This window comes from Pavona decussata, unplaced genomic scaffold (assembly GCF_977016875.1).
Source record: "Pavona decussata unplaced genomic scaffold, jaPavDecu1.1 SCAFFOLD_29, whole genome shotgun sequence".
NCBI classification, from domain to species: domain Eukaryota; kingdom Metazoa; phylum Cnidaria; class Anthozoa; order Scleractinia; family Agariciidae; genus Pavona; species Pavona decussata.
The window spans coordinates 378,547-394,985 of NW_028145452.1; the positions used below are offsets into that span (position 1 = coordinate 378,547).

Here is a 16,439-nt window from a genome sequence, read left to right on the forward strand (position 1 = left end):
CGCGTTTGTAACGTCAAGCCACAGTCATCAACAAGAACTTTTCCTGTCCATGGCAAGGAGCAAAACCACGCCAAAAAAGGAAACATTCGACTTCCGGTTGCCGTCCGTGACTCATGAACGTCTGTGCTTAAGCTCCCTAATTATTTGTCAGAAATCTCTGGGGAAAATGTAAAATTAAGTTGACGTTTCATGATCACTCATATGCGAACTGAGGCCAACAGCCCGCTAAATCCCGAACATATTGACCCAAGATCATGACAGTCGGTTGTCTAGGTAAGGTCTTTTAAAAATCACAAGACCGGCATGACAGATACAAACTTTCAAGCATAACGCAATTAAAAGTACTTAACGCTAAAACTACAATAATGGCAGTATTGAACTTCATAACAACACACAATGGCACCGCTTAAATGCAATGGACTACGCCTATTACTGGCAGTGGATGTCACTGAAAACTATTTCCTTATTTTTATTATACTTGCATGATCGTTCAGCCGGCTTTTGATAGCTTTTTGACAATCTTTGTTTGGTAAAGCAAACAAACACAGCTTTTGGTTTGTTTAGTTCCTGGGATACCGAGACTAACACAGCAAAAATGTGATTTCCATGTGTTTTGACGTGTTCGATTTACTACTATTTATGTTTTCAGACCCTATCATCAAAGCCGACTTGTTGTCCTTCAGAGCTAGACAACTATCGCCTCCGGGACTGAGTTGTGACTGCTTTCTTGATCTGCTGAGAGAAAAAACGCAGTATCAAAGGAAAATCGAAAAATGTGATGAAGTCAAATTCAAAACACTCGAATAATGAAATTCAAATCCCCTTTTCTGGGACGATTCTGAGAATACAGCGCAAAGCAACGATGACGAAAATTATTCGAGTTTTATTAGGTTTGGTAGTGGCTTTAACTTTTCTTGGAAATATCTTGTTTATTTTGGAGACCAGGAAAATGAATACTGACAGAGAACAAGACGTCGAAGGCAACTTTGGGAATCGACCAAAGTCGCTCCCACAACGTCGGAACAACGCGAGTAAACTTTTACAGGAAGCGCCTTCAACTACAAAAGGTAAATAAATTCCCTACATTCGACTTTCAGGTAAAAATGATACATGTACATCGCTTATCAGGCCACAGAAATTAAGTTTATATTACCAAATGTGAACGCGAAGCTTAAAAGTACGCAATGAATGGGTAAATTCACAGAACGTTTAATTAACTTTCCTAAATAATGTACGTAGAACTACCATATTTGGCGTGTAAAATCAAAAGGCTGTTTTATTCCTTAATTTGCACGTGCATGGAGCCGCGATTTCCACAGTAATTTCCTCTAAGGTGGGAAATATCTAGTCCTGATTTCTTCCTCTTGGTTTCTGCTAATTAATCGACCTCATCAAAAAGTGGCCGTCTTTGCCGAAGAGTTGTTTAAGTTTGTTGCTGGTTAGACATTACGGTAATCTGTTGCAAAATGACAATTTACTCTATGAAAGACATACAAATAAGTCTCTTTGTTTAGTCGATCCCAACAACTGAATCCCTCGCTGATACTTCCAAGTTAACTCTGGCTCTTACAAGTGTATTTCTTTCAACATTCAGCTTACTATATTTCAGCGAAAATGTCCCTTGAATTGCCAACATTACTCATCCACGCAGAATACGAGACCTCGAAGCTCGCGTTAATTTCCTTCATTTGGAAAACTGCTTCCTTAACTTTGAAGTTAATTTTCTCCTTTGTGCACTAATGTTTCTCACAGCCGTTGTTCTTTCAAATTAACACCGGCACAAGTGTATTTATTTCCTATAATAAGGTAGCTATCCTTTGCGCCTTAAAGAAGTTTGGTTGTAATAATAAGTACTGCTTTCAACAAACCAAGCAGTTGCAGTTGAGCTAAGCTCTTCAACTTTCGATTTTGTAAAAACAAAACGACACAAGAACCAGAGACGGAACAATGTTTCTGTTCTACCGCTTAGAAGAAATAATTGTTTTCGCTTAAAACTGGTGAAAACAACTGATTTACTTTTAATTACCGTCTGTTTGTTACGTTTTTAGTGTGAATAACACGAGCCATGCAGGATCTCGTTATTAAATGCCAGACACCTTATTATGAAGCTAACCCAATCGTAAGACTAATGCACTCTTTTTTATCCATTTTCGCTGAAGCTTATTTGGATATCCAAGTCTATTCGAGTAAAGAAAACGCTTCAGTTGTGGTAAATGGAAAACTGGTAAGTAAAATTATTAATATAGTCTTAGACTATATTACTCTTTAGCCCTATACGATATTAATAACAAGAAACTACAGACTGTGAAATAACAATTCATTAATATCATCGGCACAGGATTTTACAGTTTTCAACAATTCAATTGGCTCCCTTTTCGAGGCAAATGACGCAATATGGCGTCGTTACCTTTTTTGGAAAGCCTGATTTTCAAAGAAATACCACAGGGGTAATATATTTCTTTAGGGGGAGAGGAAGGGAGTCAAAATAGGGACCTTAAGCAGAGACGACGACGACGCCGACGGAAACGAAACTTAAAAAATTACCTTCGCGTCTTCCAAAAAAATCTGCGATGATTTATGCTCTCTCAGTTTGTGTAATGTGGCCGAACTATCGAGGAGCGATAAAAGAGAAAGAAAAATTAAACATCATGCGTTCACGTTCTCCATAAAACCTTAAATTCGGTCATTTCACGTTGTTGTTCTGCAGAGGACGGCAAAGAAATGTACCAAAGTGTAAAACGCACGTGCAGAGCCAGTGTTTTGCTAATTAAAACTATTGTTTTCTGACGTTCTCGTTGACGTCGTTGTCGTCGCTGCTTAAGGTCCCTATTGAAACGACGACGACGCCAACGAAAACGGAACTTAAAAACGCCATTCGCGTTTTCTGAATAAAATAATTCGCAATAATTTCTTCCCATTTAGTTTGTGTAGTGTGGCCGAACTTTCCAGGAGCTTAAGTCGTAGGGTGGCTTTAAAGTTCAGAAAGAGAAAAGAAAATTAATCATATCATGCGTTACCGTTCTCCATTAAACTTTAAATGCGTCCTCTGCAAAACAAAAAAGAAATGTACCAAAGTTTATAGCGCACGCGCAGAGCAAGTGCTTGTTAAAACTATTGTTTTCTGACGTTCTCGTTGCCGTCGTCGTCGTCGCTGCTTAAGGTGGGCCGGGGTTCACCTGAAAGCCGTTTTCACGCCGCTTAAAATCGGTCAAATGGAAATATCTTGTTTGCATTTCAAGCAATACAAAGACCCTCCATTCATAACACAAATCAATGATTTGGGGTGTTTTATCAATTTTTGGGTGATTTTTAGGTATATTTGGAAGGTAATAGTTTTTCTTGAAGGATTGGTAAAATTAAAAGAAATAAGAAATGTTGAAGATTTAGTGAAGCTTTAAAATTAGAATTTGTAGTTAATAATTAATAGACGGATACCAAGTTAGTCCACTAGCAACCTGGGGTGCTCTTGCGTGGTTATCGACTGTCTGTTAGTGTTCCAAAAATCATTTTCTTTCTTCTATCCATTCTTAAAACGTCTTCAAATTTCACTCAAATTCAGGTAGAGCCCCACCTTAAGGACGGTGCCAACTAATAACCGAAGTATTTTTGCGCACTTTATGACTATGTAGGAAGAGCAGATTTTGGCAAGGGCTATTGGAATCCAAAAAGAAAAATGGGGGTAACCACGCATTTTTTAGAAATAACTAAGCAACAATTATTCTAAAAAGCAGTAAAATACAAAGCAATGTATGGCGTTTTTTTTTCTTTTTTTTTTTTTTTTAATTGAGGCTTGATTATCTCTGAAAAAAATGCATGGTTACCTCCAATTTTTTTTGGATACCAAACGCACTTGCTAAGTTCTGCTTTCTCCGCATAGTTTTAAACTGCGCAAAAATATCCCTGTATTAGTATATATAGGCACCACCCACAGGAAACCCGAATATGTCGAGATGCGCAGAGCATATGCGCAGTAAAAAAAGTAGGCACCGTCCTTAAGGTCCATAATAAGGACTCCTATCAACAGGAGCCTCTGTCTGTATTAATTCCTTAAGTCAACTCTTTCCCGCCGGAGTAGATTTATCTTTAAAACTGCTTTTCCCGCGAAAAGGTATAACGTATGACTAATTGTCATTGCTCTTCTTTGATTGAAAAGTTGAAATGTAGACGTTTCAAAGATCCCCCTGGGAAAGAGTTGACTCCAAGACCAAGCATGAGGGGTAGATACTCCTAGTAATGGACCCCTGGAACAATATAGTTAACTATTTACCTTGTTCTTGCAGGTGTCTCAAAGAACACAAGATAACCATCATGGAATAAATATTGTTGTTCTTAATCAAGGCACGGGAGCTGTTATGGCTATACGAGGATTTGACACGTACGGATCAAGAAAAGACTCCAAACTACTGATAGATTTCGTCAACAGTCTGCCTGATGGACGCATTCTATGTTTTTCCATTAAGGTAAAAAAAAAAAACATGTAAGGGGTTTCTGGGAATGAAACGTTTTACAGAAGTGATATTTGTTCTACGCGAAAACTGAACGCCTAAAATACTGAGCAGTAAATAAAAAAAGCTATTTTTAGGAGGTGGTGTGGTTCAAGAGGTTCTTTCCCTTCTTCTTCTTCTTCTTCTTCTTCTTCTTCTTCTTCTTCTTCTTCTTCTTCTTCTTCTTCTTCTTCTTCTTCTTCTTCTTCTTCTTCTTCTTCTTCTTCTTCTTCTTCTTCTTCTTCTTCTTCTTCTTCTTCTTCTTCTTCTTCTTCTTCTTCTTCTTCTTCTTCTGCTTCTGCTCCTGCTTCTGCTTGTTGTTGTTGTTGTTGTTCTTCTTCTTCTTTTCTTCTTTGGGATCCGTACTTGAATTTTGATTGGGACTGGGAAAAAGTTCTGGACTTAAAGGTCTTAAAGCAGAGCCATAAAAGCTGAGGAAAGGTTAACAGACTTTTGTCCCCGAGCACTGCCCTTGGCCACTAAGGGCATCCGAGCACCGCGGGCAACAGGGATCGCAAAGAGGCGGCAATATTTGCAGGCTGGCTGACTATCCATGTTGCTTGTCTTCCCCTCAGGACGAGGCGTCAGCAAATCTGATGATATACGCTCGAAGCCTCATCAGAAAACTTGGAAGCAGCTACATAAACCGTGTAGGGTGGCGAAACATGTGGGCATTTGTTGTGCAGCAAATAAACAGCGAAAAGTTAGTGTATGCCGAGGGATTTCAGCGTTTAGCGGAGGGCCATGAGTGGGCGCCTCCTGTTATTATTCGCACAACAGTTGCACTCAGACCGCAAAGCATTGTGGAGTGTCCCTGGGAACACAACGAAGAGAACAGTCGACGTAGAGAGTTTTGTGACAAGTTTGACGGTTACGGAGGCATTTGTAAATGTAAGTATGTACCTCACGCCTTGAAAATTCAGATGCAAATAAAGAATATACTGATATTACTCCGTTTTGGGGACATTTACGCTTTATGCTGAAATCTCCATTTTCGGGTTGCTTTGAAGCTAACTGAGTGCGGAAGCGAGGCGAAACCTCGCTATCAGAATGAGGTTCAAAGCCTCCCGGAAATAGACAATTGGTTATATGGACTTACATTACTCACAAAAAATTTCGGACGATTTTAATTTCGGACAAAAATAGTGTCCGAAAATAAAACCGTCCGAAATTTTTAAGCGTCCGAAATTTTTACAGTATAGTATAAAACTTTAAAAGTACTTTCTGGGCGACAGCATCACATATTCAAAGCCAATATACATGATATGGCTAGAATTCGGTTTAGGCGGCTTTGCTCAGTCGTTCTTTTTATCACTGGAAAGGAAAATATTTCAGACACTGCTTGAGGCATAAGCTCGATTAAGTTTGTGTTACTTTCTCGTTGGTGTATCCGGCTGTAAACCCTTGAAGGTACAGTAAAGCTATCATTTTCACAGATTTTAGTTCAGTCTAATTCATGTTTTTTAGTCGTAAATTTACTTTAGGCATGTTTCAGCGCAGTGTCCGAAATTTGTCCGAAATGAGGGAAAAATTGTCCGAAAATTAAAGGTCCGAAATTTTTTGCAAGTAATGTATATCTCATCGGTAGCGGAGTTGTAAACTGCGGATCTGATGGTAGTAAATAAATCTTGTCTCTAAATTCTAAATTTGTGGCTGTTTAGTGAAACTTACTCAAGTCCAACGATGACGTCTGTAACTTTTAATTATATGTCAGTGATCCGTTACCGTCAAAATTTAACATTTTTTCTTTAATTTGTTTTTTAAGGTAATAACCCGGACTCTATCGGCTTTGATCCCCCTGTCTTACCAGATAGGAGTCGTATCGATCTTCCGGTTCTTGTTATGGCCAGCAATCGTCCCCAATACTTGTTCAGAATGCTCAAAACACTGCGGGGGGTCCAGGGGCTGACTCCCTCCATGGTAACGGTGTTTATTGACGGCTTCTTTGATGAGCCCGCCTCAGTTGCCCGGATGTTTGGTCTAAGGGTTGATCAACACGAAGGCGTTAGCGAAAAGAATGCAAGAATCTCCCAGGTATGAATACAACTTCAATGGAGTTTTCCAGCTATAGATAGTTTTACAGGTTCGACCACCTCTGTGAAAACGCTCTCAACAAGGTTCTAATAGGAGACGCAACCGATCTCATTGTCCATGGCTCTCCCATCATCATCAACAACATCATCATCATCATCATCATCATTACCGTCGTCGTCGTCCATATTACTACTATCGTTGTTATCATATAGTAAAATCAAATGCAAGGCTGATCGGACAGCTAAAATAATTTTATTGCCCAATATTTTGGTTAGACAATACTAACCTTCTTCAGGGTCTGCAAAACCTAAGTAAATATTGGAAATAAACGGCTACAATATTTAAAGGTGATACAAATGAAAAGTTGAGATGTGATTGGTTGATAAACAAAGAAAGCAAAAACGTGTACAGAAGCCATTATTAAAGTAGAAAAATACAGTAGACAAATTAAGTTTCATCGCGTCTGTTCATTCCATAGATGTCCACTTTTTTTTTTTCAAAATAAAATGACTCAAACACACTATTTGTGCTGCACTTTTTTACATACTTCATGTAAGACAAAAGGAAGTACCTCCTCCTTCGTCTCTCTTAATTGTCCGCTTAACAGTTCATGGCTCAATGACAAAAACAACAATAAATTATGCTACCTGCCAGAAACCACAGTACAACAATGACTTGAATGTTATTTATCAATCATTTTCATTACTGACAGCATTACAAGAAATCACTCACGACCTCTTTCGACCGTTATCCCGATGCAAAATATCTGGTAATATTGGAAGAGGATCTTGATATATCTGTGGACATTCTCACCTACTTTAAACAACTTCTACCTGTCTTGGAAAACGACGAAAGCCTTTATTGTATATCAGCTTGGAACGATCAGGTGAGCTTTTAAATGTTGAACAATTGATTCTTTGTTACGAACTTTTGTCGATCGCGATACAGGAATTGTAGCGATTTTTTTCACTCAATACACAGCGTCGTTGGATAAATTTTAACGAAGGGAGTGATGAAACTCCGAAGACTGGGTAATTGCGTATACATTAAGGATAGATCTGGAGCCCTCTTGGTATGATTGTCAAAAAAAAAACAGCCAAAAACCCTCTGACAATCGAATACTAAGCATGTATCTGGGCAATATAACGACTTAAAATCCATCGCATTGTACCCACTGTGTGCTTGTATTATCTTTGTCACACACTGGCTACTAAGTACTATAGTCAAGTGTCACTATGGAAGTATGATAAATTTCTATTGGTGATGTGTGGATTTTTGTTACTTCAAGGGCTACACTCACACAGCAAGAGATCCAGCCATGATGTACAGAGTAGAGACAATGCCAGGTCTTGGATGGTGAGCTGGATTCATATATGTTGTGGTTAATTTTATTCTTGATTTAAATTTTATTTTCCATTGTTTCAAACTCATTATCATACATTACCATACTCAAGAACAATTGGAAGATAAAATTTAAACCAGGAATACATTTGAACAACAACCTATAAGATGTCATTACATAGGAGAAAAATTGATTGTAGTCTGTAATAGTACTTGCGAATTTTTTAGCACATCATTGCAAGTACTCAAGAGTTTGATCATTACGTAGATAAAAGGAAAAAATTACGTTACAAGACCTCAGATATGAGACCTCGAGCTCCAGGTTGGAATTTCACTGAAACCTAAACGATATCGTTGAGGCAGAAAGTCTGTTTCAACAGATCATCATCATCATCATCATCATCATCATCATCACAATCATAACATTTTGCCCAACAACTATTAGATGCCATTACTGGAATGATATGCGGCCCTATGCCCCACTGGGGGCTCAAAGGACTAAGAGAGAGAGACTGGAATGATATTCCTATATCTATTCGTCAAAAACCAACAAAAAAACTATTTAAACGAGCTCTCTTCCAGTATTATTTTGCTCAGTATTAATCACTGCCACACGACCTTGTAAAACGTTTTCTGTCTTTCTTCTCCTCTATTTATAATTAGTTTTCTATCTTACCAAATATTGTAACGTAATTTTAAAGGGCATACAATAAGCTAACTATATTATTCCCTTCTCCACTCCTTTCTTACGTACTGCAACTTTTGTAATATGATAATGTGGAGTAAATAAAAAATACAAATACAATACAAATCATAACCTTTCATTACCTTCGGTCAATGTTTATAGGACAAGGTACTAGGAGGGCCGAGTATTTAAACAAACGAATAATTCAAACGAGTCATGTTCTTTGTACTTTTTGCCCCCCACCCTCCACCTCCCACTCCCCCCTCCCCATCCTAACGTGGTCGGATACAAATCTATCACAGGGCAACCTCGTCCTCAGGATTATTTCCACTTTCAGATTGATCACAGGGATACCACGCTGTGTACCACACCAGTATGCATCTACGTACGAAGATGCGATATGGAGAAAACCTTTTCTTGCATGGCTAAGGAAACAACGTAACAGAGACAGTCTTCTCAGGCTGATTGAAATAGTAGACCTGCACCTTTCAAAAGCTCTATTTTCACTGGACCCTGATAACCTGCAGCTGCATTGTTTTTTAGGGCTGGGAGCATTGTTCTTTTGTTCGTTCTTTTGTCCTCTCGACCAACCATGTAAGACGTTGCAAACGGTGCTGGTCGTCCCGATCAAAACTCTGATGCGTTACTTTTTGATTATTAATTTATTTATCTCTGTCAATCAATCAATCAATCAATCAATCAACTTTATTTAAAGAGGGTAACACGGGACAGTACTTCAACTGAATAACTAGTGGCCCTCAAAGAACTCAAGAACAATGGTTAAATATTTTTACTATGTTCCAGGGTACTCAGTCGAAAGCTGTACAAAGGCGAACTGGAGGCAAAGTGGCCTGCTCCAGATGTCTTCTGGGATTGGGACATGTGGATGAGAACCAATGAAAACAGAAAGGATCGAGAGTGCATAATACCGGACATCTCTCGCACCTATCATTTTGGGGCTTCGGGCCTAAACATGAATCCGTTCATGCAAGATATATACTTCTCTTCTCATGCCCTGAATACTAAGTCCAATGTTAAGCTAAACGTGGATATTATGTACAAAGACAACTACGAGAAAGAACTTGAGAGGCTACTGAGGTAAGTAACTGCAATACATCGGTGTACGTCCTTAAAAACGGGGCCTCCTTTTGTTATTGCGCCGACGTTCTCGGTTGTTCAAAGAGCGGATAATTTTATCCACTGGATAGGCCGCTATGTGGGAAATAAATGTGTGCAAGAATTTCCCTATGGTCCTATAAATTGTCTATAGAGTAGAAGCGGGTGTCTAATTTAATAATGGGATTGTGTGGAAAACTTTCCAGAAGTGTTGTTTGGTATACATTTTCACCGCTGGATAGTGACTTATCCACTGGATAAAGTTATCCGCCCTTTGAACAACTGGGGCCTGGTGCGCTTTCTCGAGATAGTCCGAGATACTCAGATTTCTCAAGGATGGTAACTACTAATTTAAAATATTTTTGCGCGGTTCATGTCTATACTAGAAAAGATGATCTTAGCAAGGATTATTCAAATACAAAAAAGGGGGGGGGGGGGGGTCGCCACGCAATTTTCAGAATTGATATTGACCCAAACCTTTCACATTTCTTCAAACCTACGTTACAATTCATTTTATTTTATTTCTGATATCTTTTTTACAGTGAGGCAGAAGTTTTGAATCATTCAAAAACGCCATGTACGAATAAAAAGGATTTTGTTCCCTCTACAAAGGACAAGACCTACGTTTTTTACATCAGAATGAATCATGGGAGTGACTGGACCACGTGGTATAATGTGGCGAGATGTTTGAAAGTCTGGGACCTAGACGCCCGCGGTTTTCACAAAAGCCTGTGGCGAATGTGGCTGAATGAGAACCATGTTTTAATAGTAGGATGTCCAGCCTCCCCTCATTGTGTCCATAAACCAAGTAGTATAGACCCTATGTATATTCAAAAACAGGAGACGAGGCCAGAGTGAAAAGCACTATTATGAGATAAACAAGATAGCTAGAGAAGATATCCTCTCTTGAAGATACTGATGTCCACCCGCGCTATGAGGAAATATATATGACAAATTAAAACGCTTTTAAAACGTGTGAGTTTGATATCTTACTATAGTTAGATATTTTTTTCTTTGTATATCAGTGAACGCGACGAAATAAAAGTTATAATTCGAAGTTGTCTTCACATTACGTATCTACTCTCCAAGTGCTGATTGACGTCTTTTCTATTCCGCCACCGAAAAGCTCCCAAAGCTCTCACAACCTCTACTCTCATTCCCAGACTCAGCGCAGATAAAAAGGATCCCAAGGTAAGTGAAGTATGATTGAAGCTGTTTTATGAGAACATCAGAAAGCTGTGTAGTGCCAGGTGTGTTTTCTTGGAAACAGCCGCTGCAATTTTCCCTGGCAACGATACCGAGTTGTGACGTCACTTGAACTTTGCTGTTTTTCACTGGAGATTCAACTTCTCTCTGCGCATTGAACATTGGTAAGATAATGCAGACCATTTCAAGGATGTTTAGTGTTGCCGTTATTGAAGTTTATTGTTGGGTTGAATTATGCTATTACACCCAAACTTATCAAGTTAGTGATCTACTATTCAAGATTTTGAGTTATTAAAGCTTATTAGTTTAGCATGGAATTTTGCTACATTGGTTTATTGCATCGTGTAACAACAAAGCTTCATACATGGTAATTCTCAATAAAAACCCTCCCTGAATCCCTCTTTCGCTAACGAACTTCTGGTTTATTCAATATAATAAAAACCCTATAATTTTAGTAAAGATAAGACGGGCCGTTAACTAATCCTTGATTATTGCTACTTAAGGGAACAATTCAAATCACGTGACCTGGACATTTGACACCTTCAAGAAACAGCTATTGCTAACCTTCACTCCAACCCAGCGTTATTTTTCTGGAATTGCAGAATTAGTGTCATTGCTTTGGCCTTTGGGTCAGTTCTTTGAGTTAGGGTTAGTTTTGGATTAGAGTCGGGGTTTGGGCGTCGACTAGTCACGTGACAAACCCCATCACACCGCTACACCCTAGAGTAACTTGGCATACGGTGGTGTGTTTGTTAAGCGAAAAAAAGATTTTGCCCTGAAAGGTTAATTTCAAAACTGACCACCCCCCTGACTTGCACTTTGGACTTTGTTTTGATATGGAGCTCTTGAAGGCTTGTACCAACTACTTTCTCAAACTGAGTCCTTATTCTTTGCTTAGACTAACACAAAACTGTCTAGTGTTACTAATACTAAAAGCTAACACCAGTTTTCGGAGTCTACGATATCGAAACGTGAACTAAAATGGAAAAAGAAAATTTCATTAAAATGCCGTCTCCTGTATTCACAGGAATTCACAGGTTGTTTTATGGCCTCTTCAAGGCATATCAGTGGTGAATATTATACAGTTTCGATCAGTTCGGATACTTTAGCTGAAAATTTAAGTTGCAGTCAAAGTTTAAGAAAACGGAATCTCATTCCACGAATTTACCAGTTGTTGTGGCTTTACAAGAATACTAGCTGACCTTGTTTCGTATTTTAAACGACATATTTGCCCCTCCGGTGTTACGAAATTGTGGGCGTACATCAATTGCCAACGAAAATCCAAATTTCTCAGGTGATATTGGCCTTCCAAACAGATATCCACCGAAATAAACCGTTTGGTGATCCTGAGGGACGTTCGTTGAAGCAACCTGTAAATAGGCTTTTGTACATTAAGCTAGCATTTTATCAAGCATTTTAGTGAGGCAAAAGCATTAAGCATGTATTATTCGAGTATTTTCCCGGAAAATGATTCTTTTTTCAGAGAAATAAAAATAAAAATAATTTTTTAAAGAGGAAATGAAGACTTGTACTCTAAATTCCGAAAAAGGTTCAAATGCCACCCTACTACAGCGAGGGGAGACTGAGGAGAAGTTACTCAAAGGCGGCCATGTTTGTTTTCGCCGTGACCCTGTGATACCTTCGTTTGATAGTGTCAGCGTTAAAGCACCCTGTTAAAACCTCTGCATAATGAGCATTTTAGTGACCATTGTGAGGTAGACCGAGCATTTTAGTGGGAAAAATTGAGCATTAAGGTGGAGCATTTTCAGTATTTTGTACAAAAGCCTACGTGTAAATCCGCTGGAACCGACAAGCAATTCTCTGACTCTTCGGCAATGGTGCATTCACTATGATCTAACTGCAACTGATCATGAGCTTGGCCGTGCTCAGCACCGTAGAGGTCCGACCGTTTGTCGGTCAGACCGATGTACCCGTCTGCCGGACAGAACATTTGTATTTGAACGTCGCGAGCGGACCGAAAATCTGAAATAAGAAACAAAAAACAAAATAACGACTTCTCAAAGCATTGTTATATGTCTGGGACGAGTTTACTCTTAGTACGAGTCAAGTTCGAGTCACGAACCAACTTTTACTATTCGATTTTTTCCTTCTTTTTATTGTGACTTCTGGTTGTTATTTTCCTTTACATAATGATTTGCTAGTAGTTAACAGAAAGTATTAAACTGTTTGGATTACAACGGGGTTTTCATTATCGATCACTAGAGCCATTACCCCTGTGATTTCCTGCTGCTGTAGAAAGATATACGACAACCCTCAGTATTCATAAATTTTATAAGAAGCTCAGTACCCCTATTTGCAAACACCTGAAGGAGAGATCCCATTTCCACACTCAAGCGTAACCCTGTTACGTACACAGGACACCCAAGATAACATAATAGAACCTACACTCCTCGCATGTTAACAGCCATATGTTTTTTTTCCTTATTCACAAGGCATGTATAGTGAAAAGGTTTAGTCATCAACTACACTGGACGAACCCTTTCAGGAAAATGATAGATGGCGAGAATGAATGTAAAATGGGGTGAATTTCGTTCAAAAACTGCCACCAAGAATGAACTCTCGCGATCGCGTCCACAGGGACAATATGAAAGCAAGAATCACGACCAAATATATATTATAGATCAAGACAAAAAGGAAACAAACGGGAAAAGAAAAGAAACGAAAAGAAACGGAACTTGACTCGAACTTGCCTCGTGCAACGAGTAAACTCTTCTGGGACACCGTAACAGACCGTAACAAAAGCTAAAAGTTGTTTTCATCCGAAAAGCTTTCGCATTTCTTGCTTAAAACTTATAGTATATATTAACTTCTGTGACTTAAAAAGGTTGTCTGAAAGCCTGTTTTTCACCAAGCACTAATTTGGCCGCAAAAAGATAAACAATCTGCAAGATACTGCAGCCTTCTTTCCCCCCACCCTACCCTGGTGTACCCGCTCAGGCGAAGTGTGTTCATTCATGCGGTTAAATTTCTCGGAAAACTTGTAATTGTTTTATAGTTTTCAATTGATTATTTCTAGGAAAACTCAAACACTGACCAAACGCGACAAGACGCGAAAATCATTTGGTGTTCGTTTCAGCCAGAGCTTTGAAAACGTACGATGTGAAATTGCGAAGTTTCAATGGTCTGCTTTTTCTAATTTCTCTTTATAACTGTACGTGATTCTAGAAAAAAGTATTGCAACACGACAAAACGTCATAACCTACCCGTGGGTGTTCAAAGTTTGTTGAAGGTGAAAAGGCCGATTACAGTTGATTTCCGATGAATAAGCTGAAAGTTAACCGATTCTACTCACGTCTTAAGACTTACTGTTGGTTGGTACACGATTTTCAATGAAACTATCTTGCTTAGTATGCCATCTGTCTGGGCAATCTGTTTGCGAACGAAACCGTGTCAGCGAGGGAAGACTGACTACGAACTCGATCTAGTGATGTCATCGACCTGATTTTCGGGGAAGGTTTACGAAACATCCAGAAAGGCATTGCATTTCACATTTAGTAATTTAATAAACCAGGTCTTTTCCCTTCTGCAGATTTCTTTGAAGTACATGTGAATGCTACCGAATTAAAATGACAATAAAATAAGAAAAGGAACAGCGGTTCAAGTTCGATCCTGTCTTCCGACTTCCGGTTGAAAAGTCCCTCGAAGAGGTGGACTCCATTTCAATATTTCCGCTTTCCCTCTCAGTAACTGTCGAGGTTTATCTTTCTGTCCAAGCGTAAATTTGAACCCAACGCATATTTTACCTCAAAGAAATTGCTCAAGTTAGCACAATTTGCTCCTTGCCTTTCCAAGAAAACATTTCCACAAAAGGAGAGACCTCACGTACAACTTCCGGTTTTCTTAGAAATGACCGCGGTACAGGCTTCAAGATTTCCCGGAAAATATGAGTCGTTCGGATATAAATACACGTAACAAATGGCCAATTCAAAAAACCACTTCCAGAAGTTTTTGAAGAAGGAGGACATCGCTAGTTTCAAGGAATTAGCGAGGGCGCAAAAATGTCTAAGCAGAAATAAGAAGCACAAACACTTTTCTGTGAACAGTGATGTCGCAAACAGTTCAGCGCGAGAAGAGGCCGCGGTTCAGACTCTGCTAAATAATTTGAGATTCGATGAGCGCTGGAATTAACCCAGTTTCCTTAGATCCCGTGTTAAAAAAATTGCAAGAGAGTGGATTTTATTGGGGAGCAATAACTGGAATCAAAGCGAAATCCTTGCTTCGTGACGAACCCGTTGGGAAGTTTTTAGTTCGCGATAGTGCAGACTCGAGGCATCTTTTCACCATAACACTTGTTACTGCTACAGGGATTACAAACATCAGGATTGTTTTCTTCGATGGCTTTTTTTCTCTGGACAAAAATGACACCTTGATGTCGCAGAGAAGTGAAGAATTCGAGCATCGCTCTGGGCCGGCGCCTCGATTTGACTGCGTGGTGAAGATGGTTTTTTATTACATGCTGTTGTCAAGGAAGATTTTGCAGGAGAAAGCAGAGGGAGGTTCGCCGGGACCAGACAAAATACGAAAAGCAATATTTTTCTTGTGGAGCCCGCTTTATAAAGAAGTCTCCAGTCTTCAACATTTGTGTCGGAGAGCTTTGAATCAGCAGCTTCTCGCTGGTGGAGGAGGCCAAGAATTATCTGTTCCCAATCCTGTGAAATTTTATTTATCTCAATACCCTTATCCCATGTAAACTGTGTGAAAAAAATTATCCTCTAATATCCGAACGACAGTGTTCGCGTGTACATCCGCATGCATGAGCCCGTATCAGAAAGACTTCTTGCTCTGTATCAGTGCGCACAAAGTTATCTTAATGAAGTAGACATGACGCTGTATTCTCTTTTTACAGTGGAAATATGCACAGTGTTTACCGAAATTGTGTAAATATAATTTGTACTAATTTTCAAGTGTATCAGATCGTACTAAAAATTTAAATCTATGAATTCAGTCGCAACGTTTCTTTTCTTTTTCTCACCCAAATTTTACTTTCTCTTTTCACTACTAACTTCCGCGATGACTTGTTTATATATCAGCATATGACCTCGCGTAAGTTCCAAGAAAATTGTCTTTATAGTTGGTTTCGTTTTCAATCGTAACCTGCTATTTAAATTACGGAAGAGCATTTCTTTGAAATCCACGTTGTTTAAATAAGAAATTAAACACAGAAACAATAAAAAAATATTCAAGTTTCATTGACACGCGTTGACAGCATAGTCCTTTGTGTTAAAAATATTTGTAAAATCTATTTTAAATAGCGATGAAAGGAAGCATTTAAGGTCAATATCTCCTCTTAAAGCCCTCCTCCCCACCTCGAAGACTAAAAAGCTGAAAGGAATTATGATTCTGCTTCCAAAAATTTCCTTCTCATTGCACTCCTTTTTCCTTCACTACCCACGCTCCCTTTACTGAAAAAAATCTTTCTACATGACATATGTATAAATTTTTTAAAGCCGCCATTGTACACAGGCGTACCGGACGCACAGCTGAGGTTGAAATCCGTACAAAGCCAGGATAAAGTTGTGTCTGCTGGGTGTTTCTCTCCTGGAGCGAGCGTT

The 16,439-nt window shown here is 39.0% G+C and overlaps 2 protein-coding genes across 2 annotated transcripts; both read left to right on the forward strand.

The window, feature by feature from the left end:
* The first annotated feature begins 584 nt into the window (after nt 1–584).
* LOC146484779 (protein O-linked-mannose beta-1,2-N-acetylglucosaminyltransferase 1-like) lies at nt 585–10,714 on the forward strand. Its single transcript, XM_085104228.1, has 9 exons — nt 585–1,067; nt 2,160–2,224; nt 4,281–4,460; nt 5,060–5,375; nt 6,250–6,518; nt 7,231–7,404; nt 7,807–7,874; nt 9,349–9,642; nt 10,203–10,714. The coding sequence occupies exons 1-9, from the start codon at nt 779–781 to the stop codon at nt 10,516–10,518; spliced, it is 1,971 nt and encodes a 656-aa protein (XP_084960354.1). The 5' UTR covers nt 585–778; the 3' UTR covers nt 10,519–10,714.
* A 3,858-nt stretch (nt 10,715–14,572) lies between these two features.
* LOC146484780 (suppressor of cytokine signaling 3-like) lies at nt 14,573–16,080 on the forward strand. Its single transcript, XM_085104224.1, has one exon. It carries the CDS (start codon nt 14,999–15,001, stop codon nt 15,575–15,577), a length of 579 nt encoding a protein of 192 aa, XP_084960350.1. The 5' UTR covers nt 14,573–14,998; the 3' UTR covers nt 15,578–16,080.
* Nucleotides 16,081–16,439: the final 359 nt, after the last annotated feature.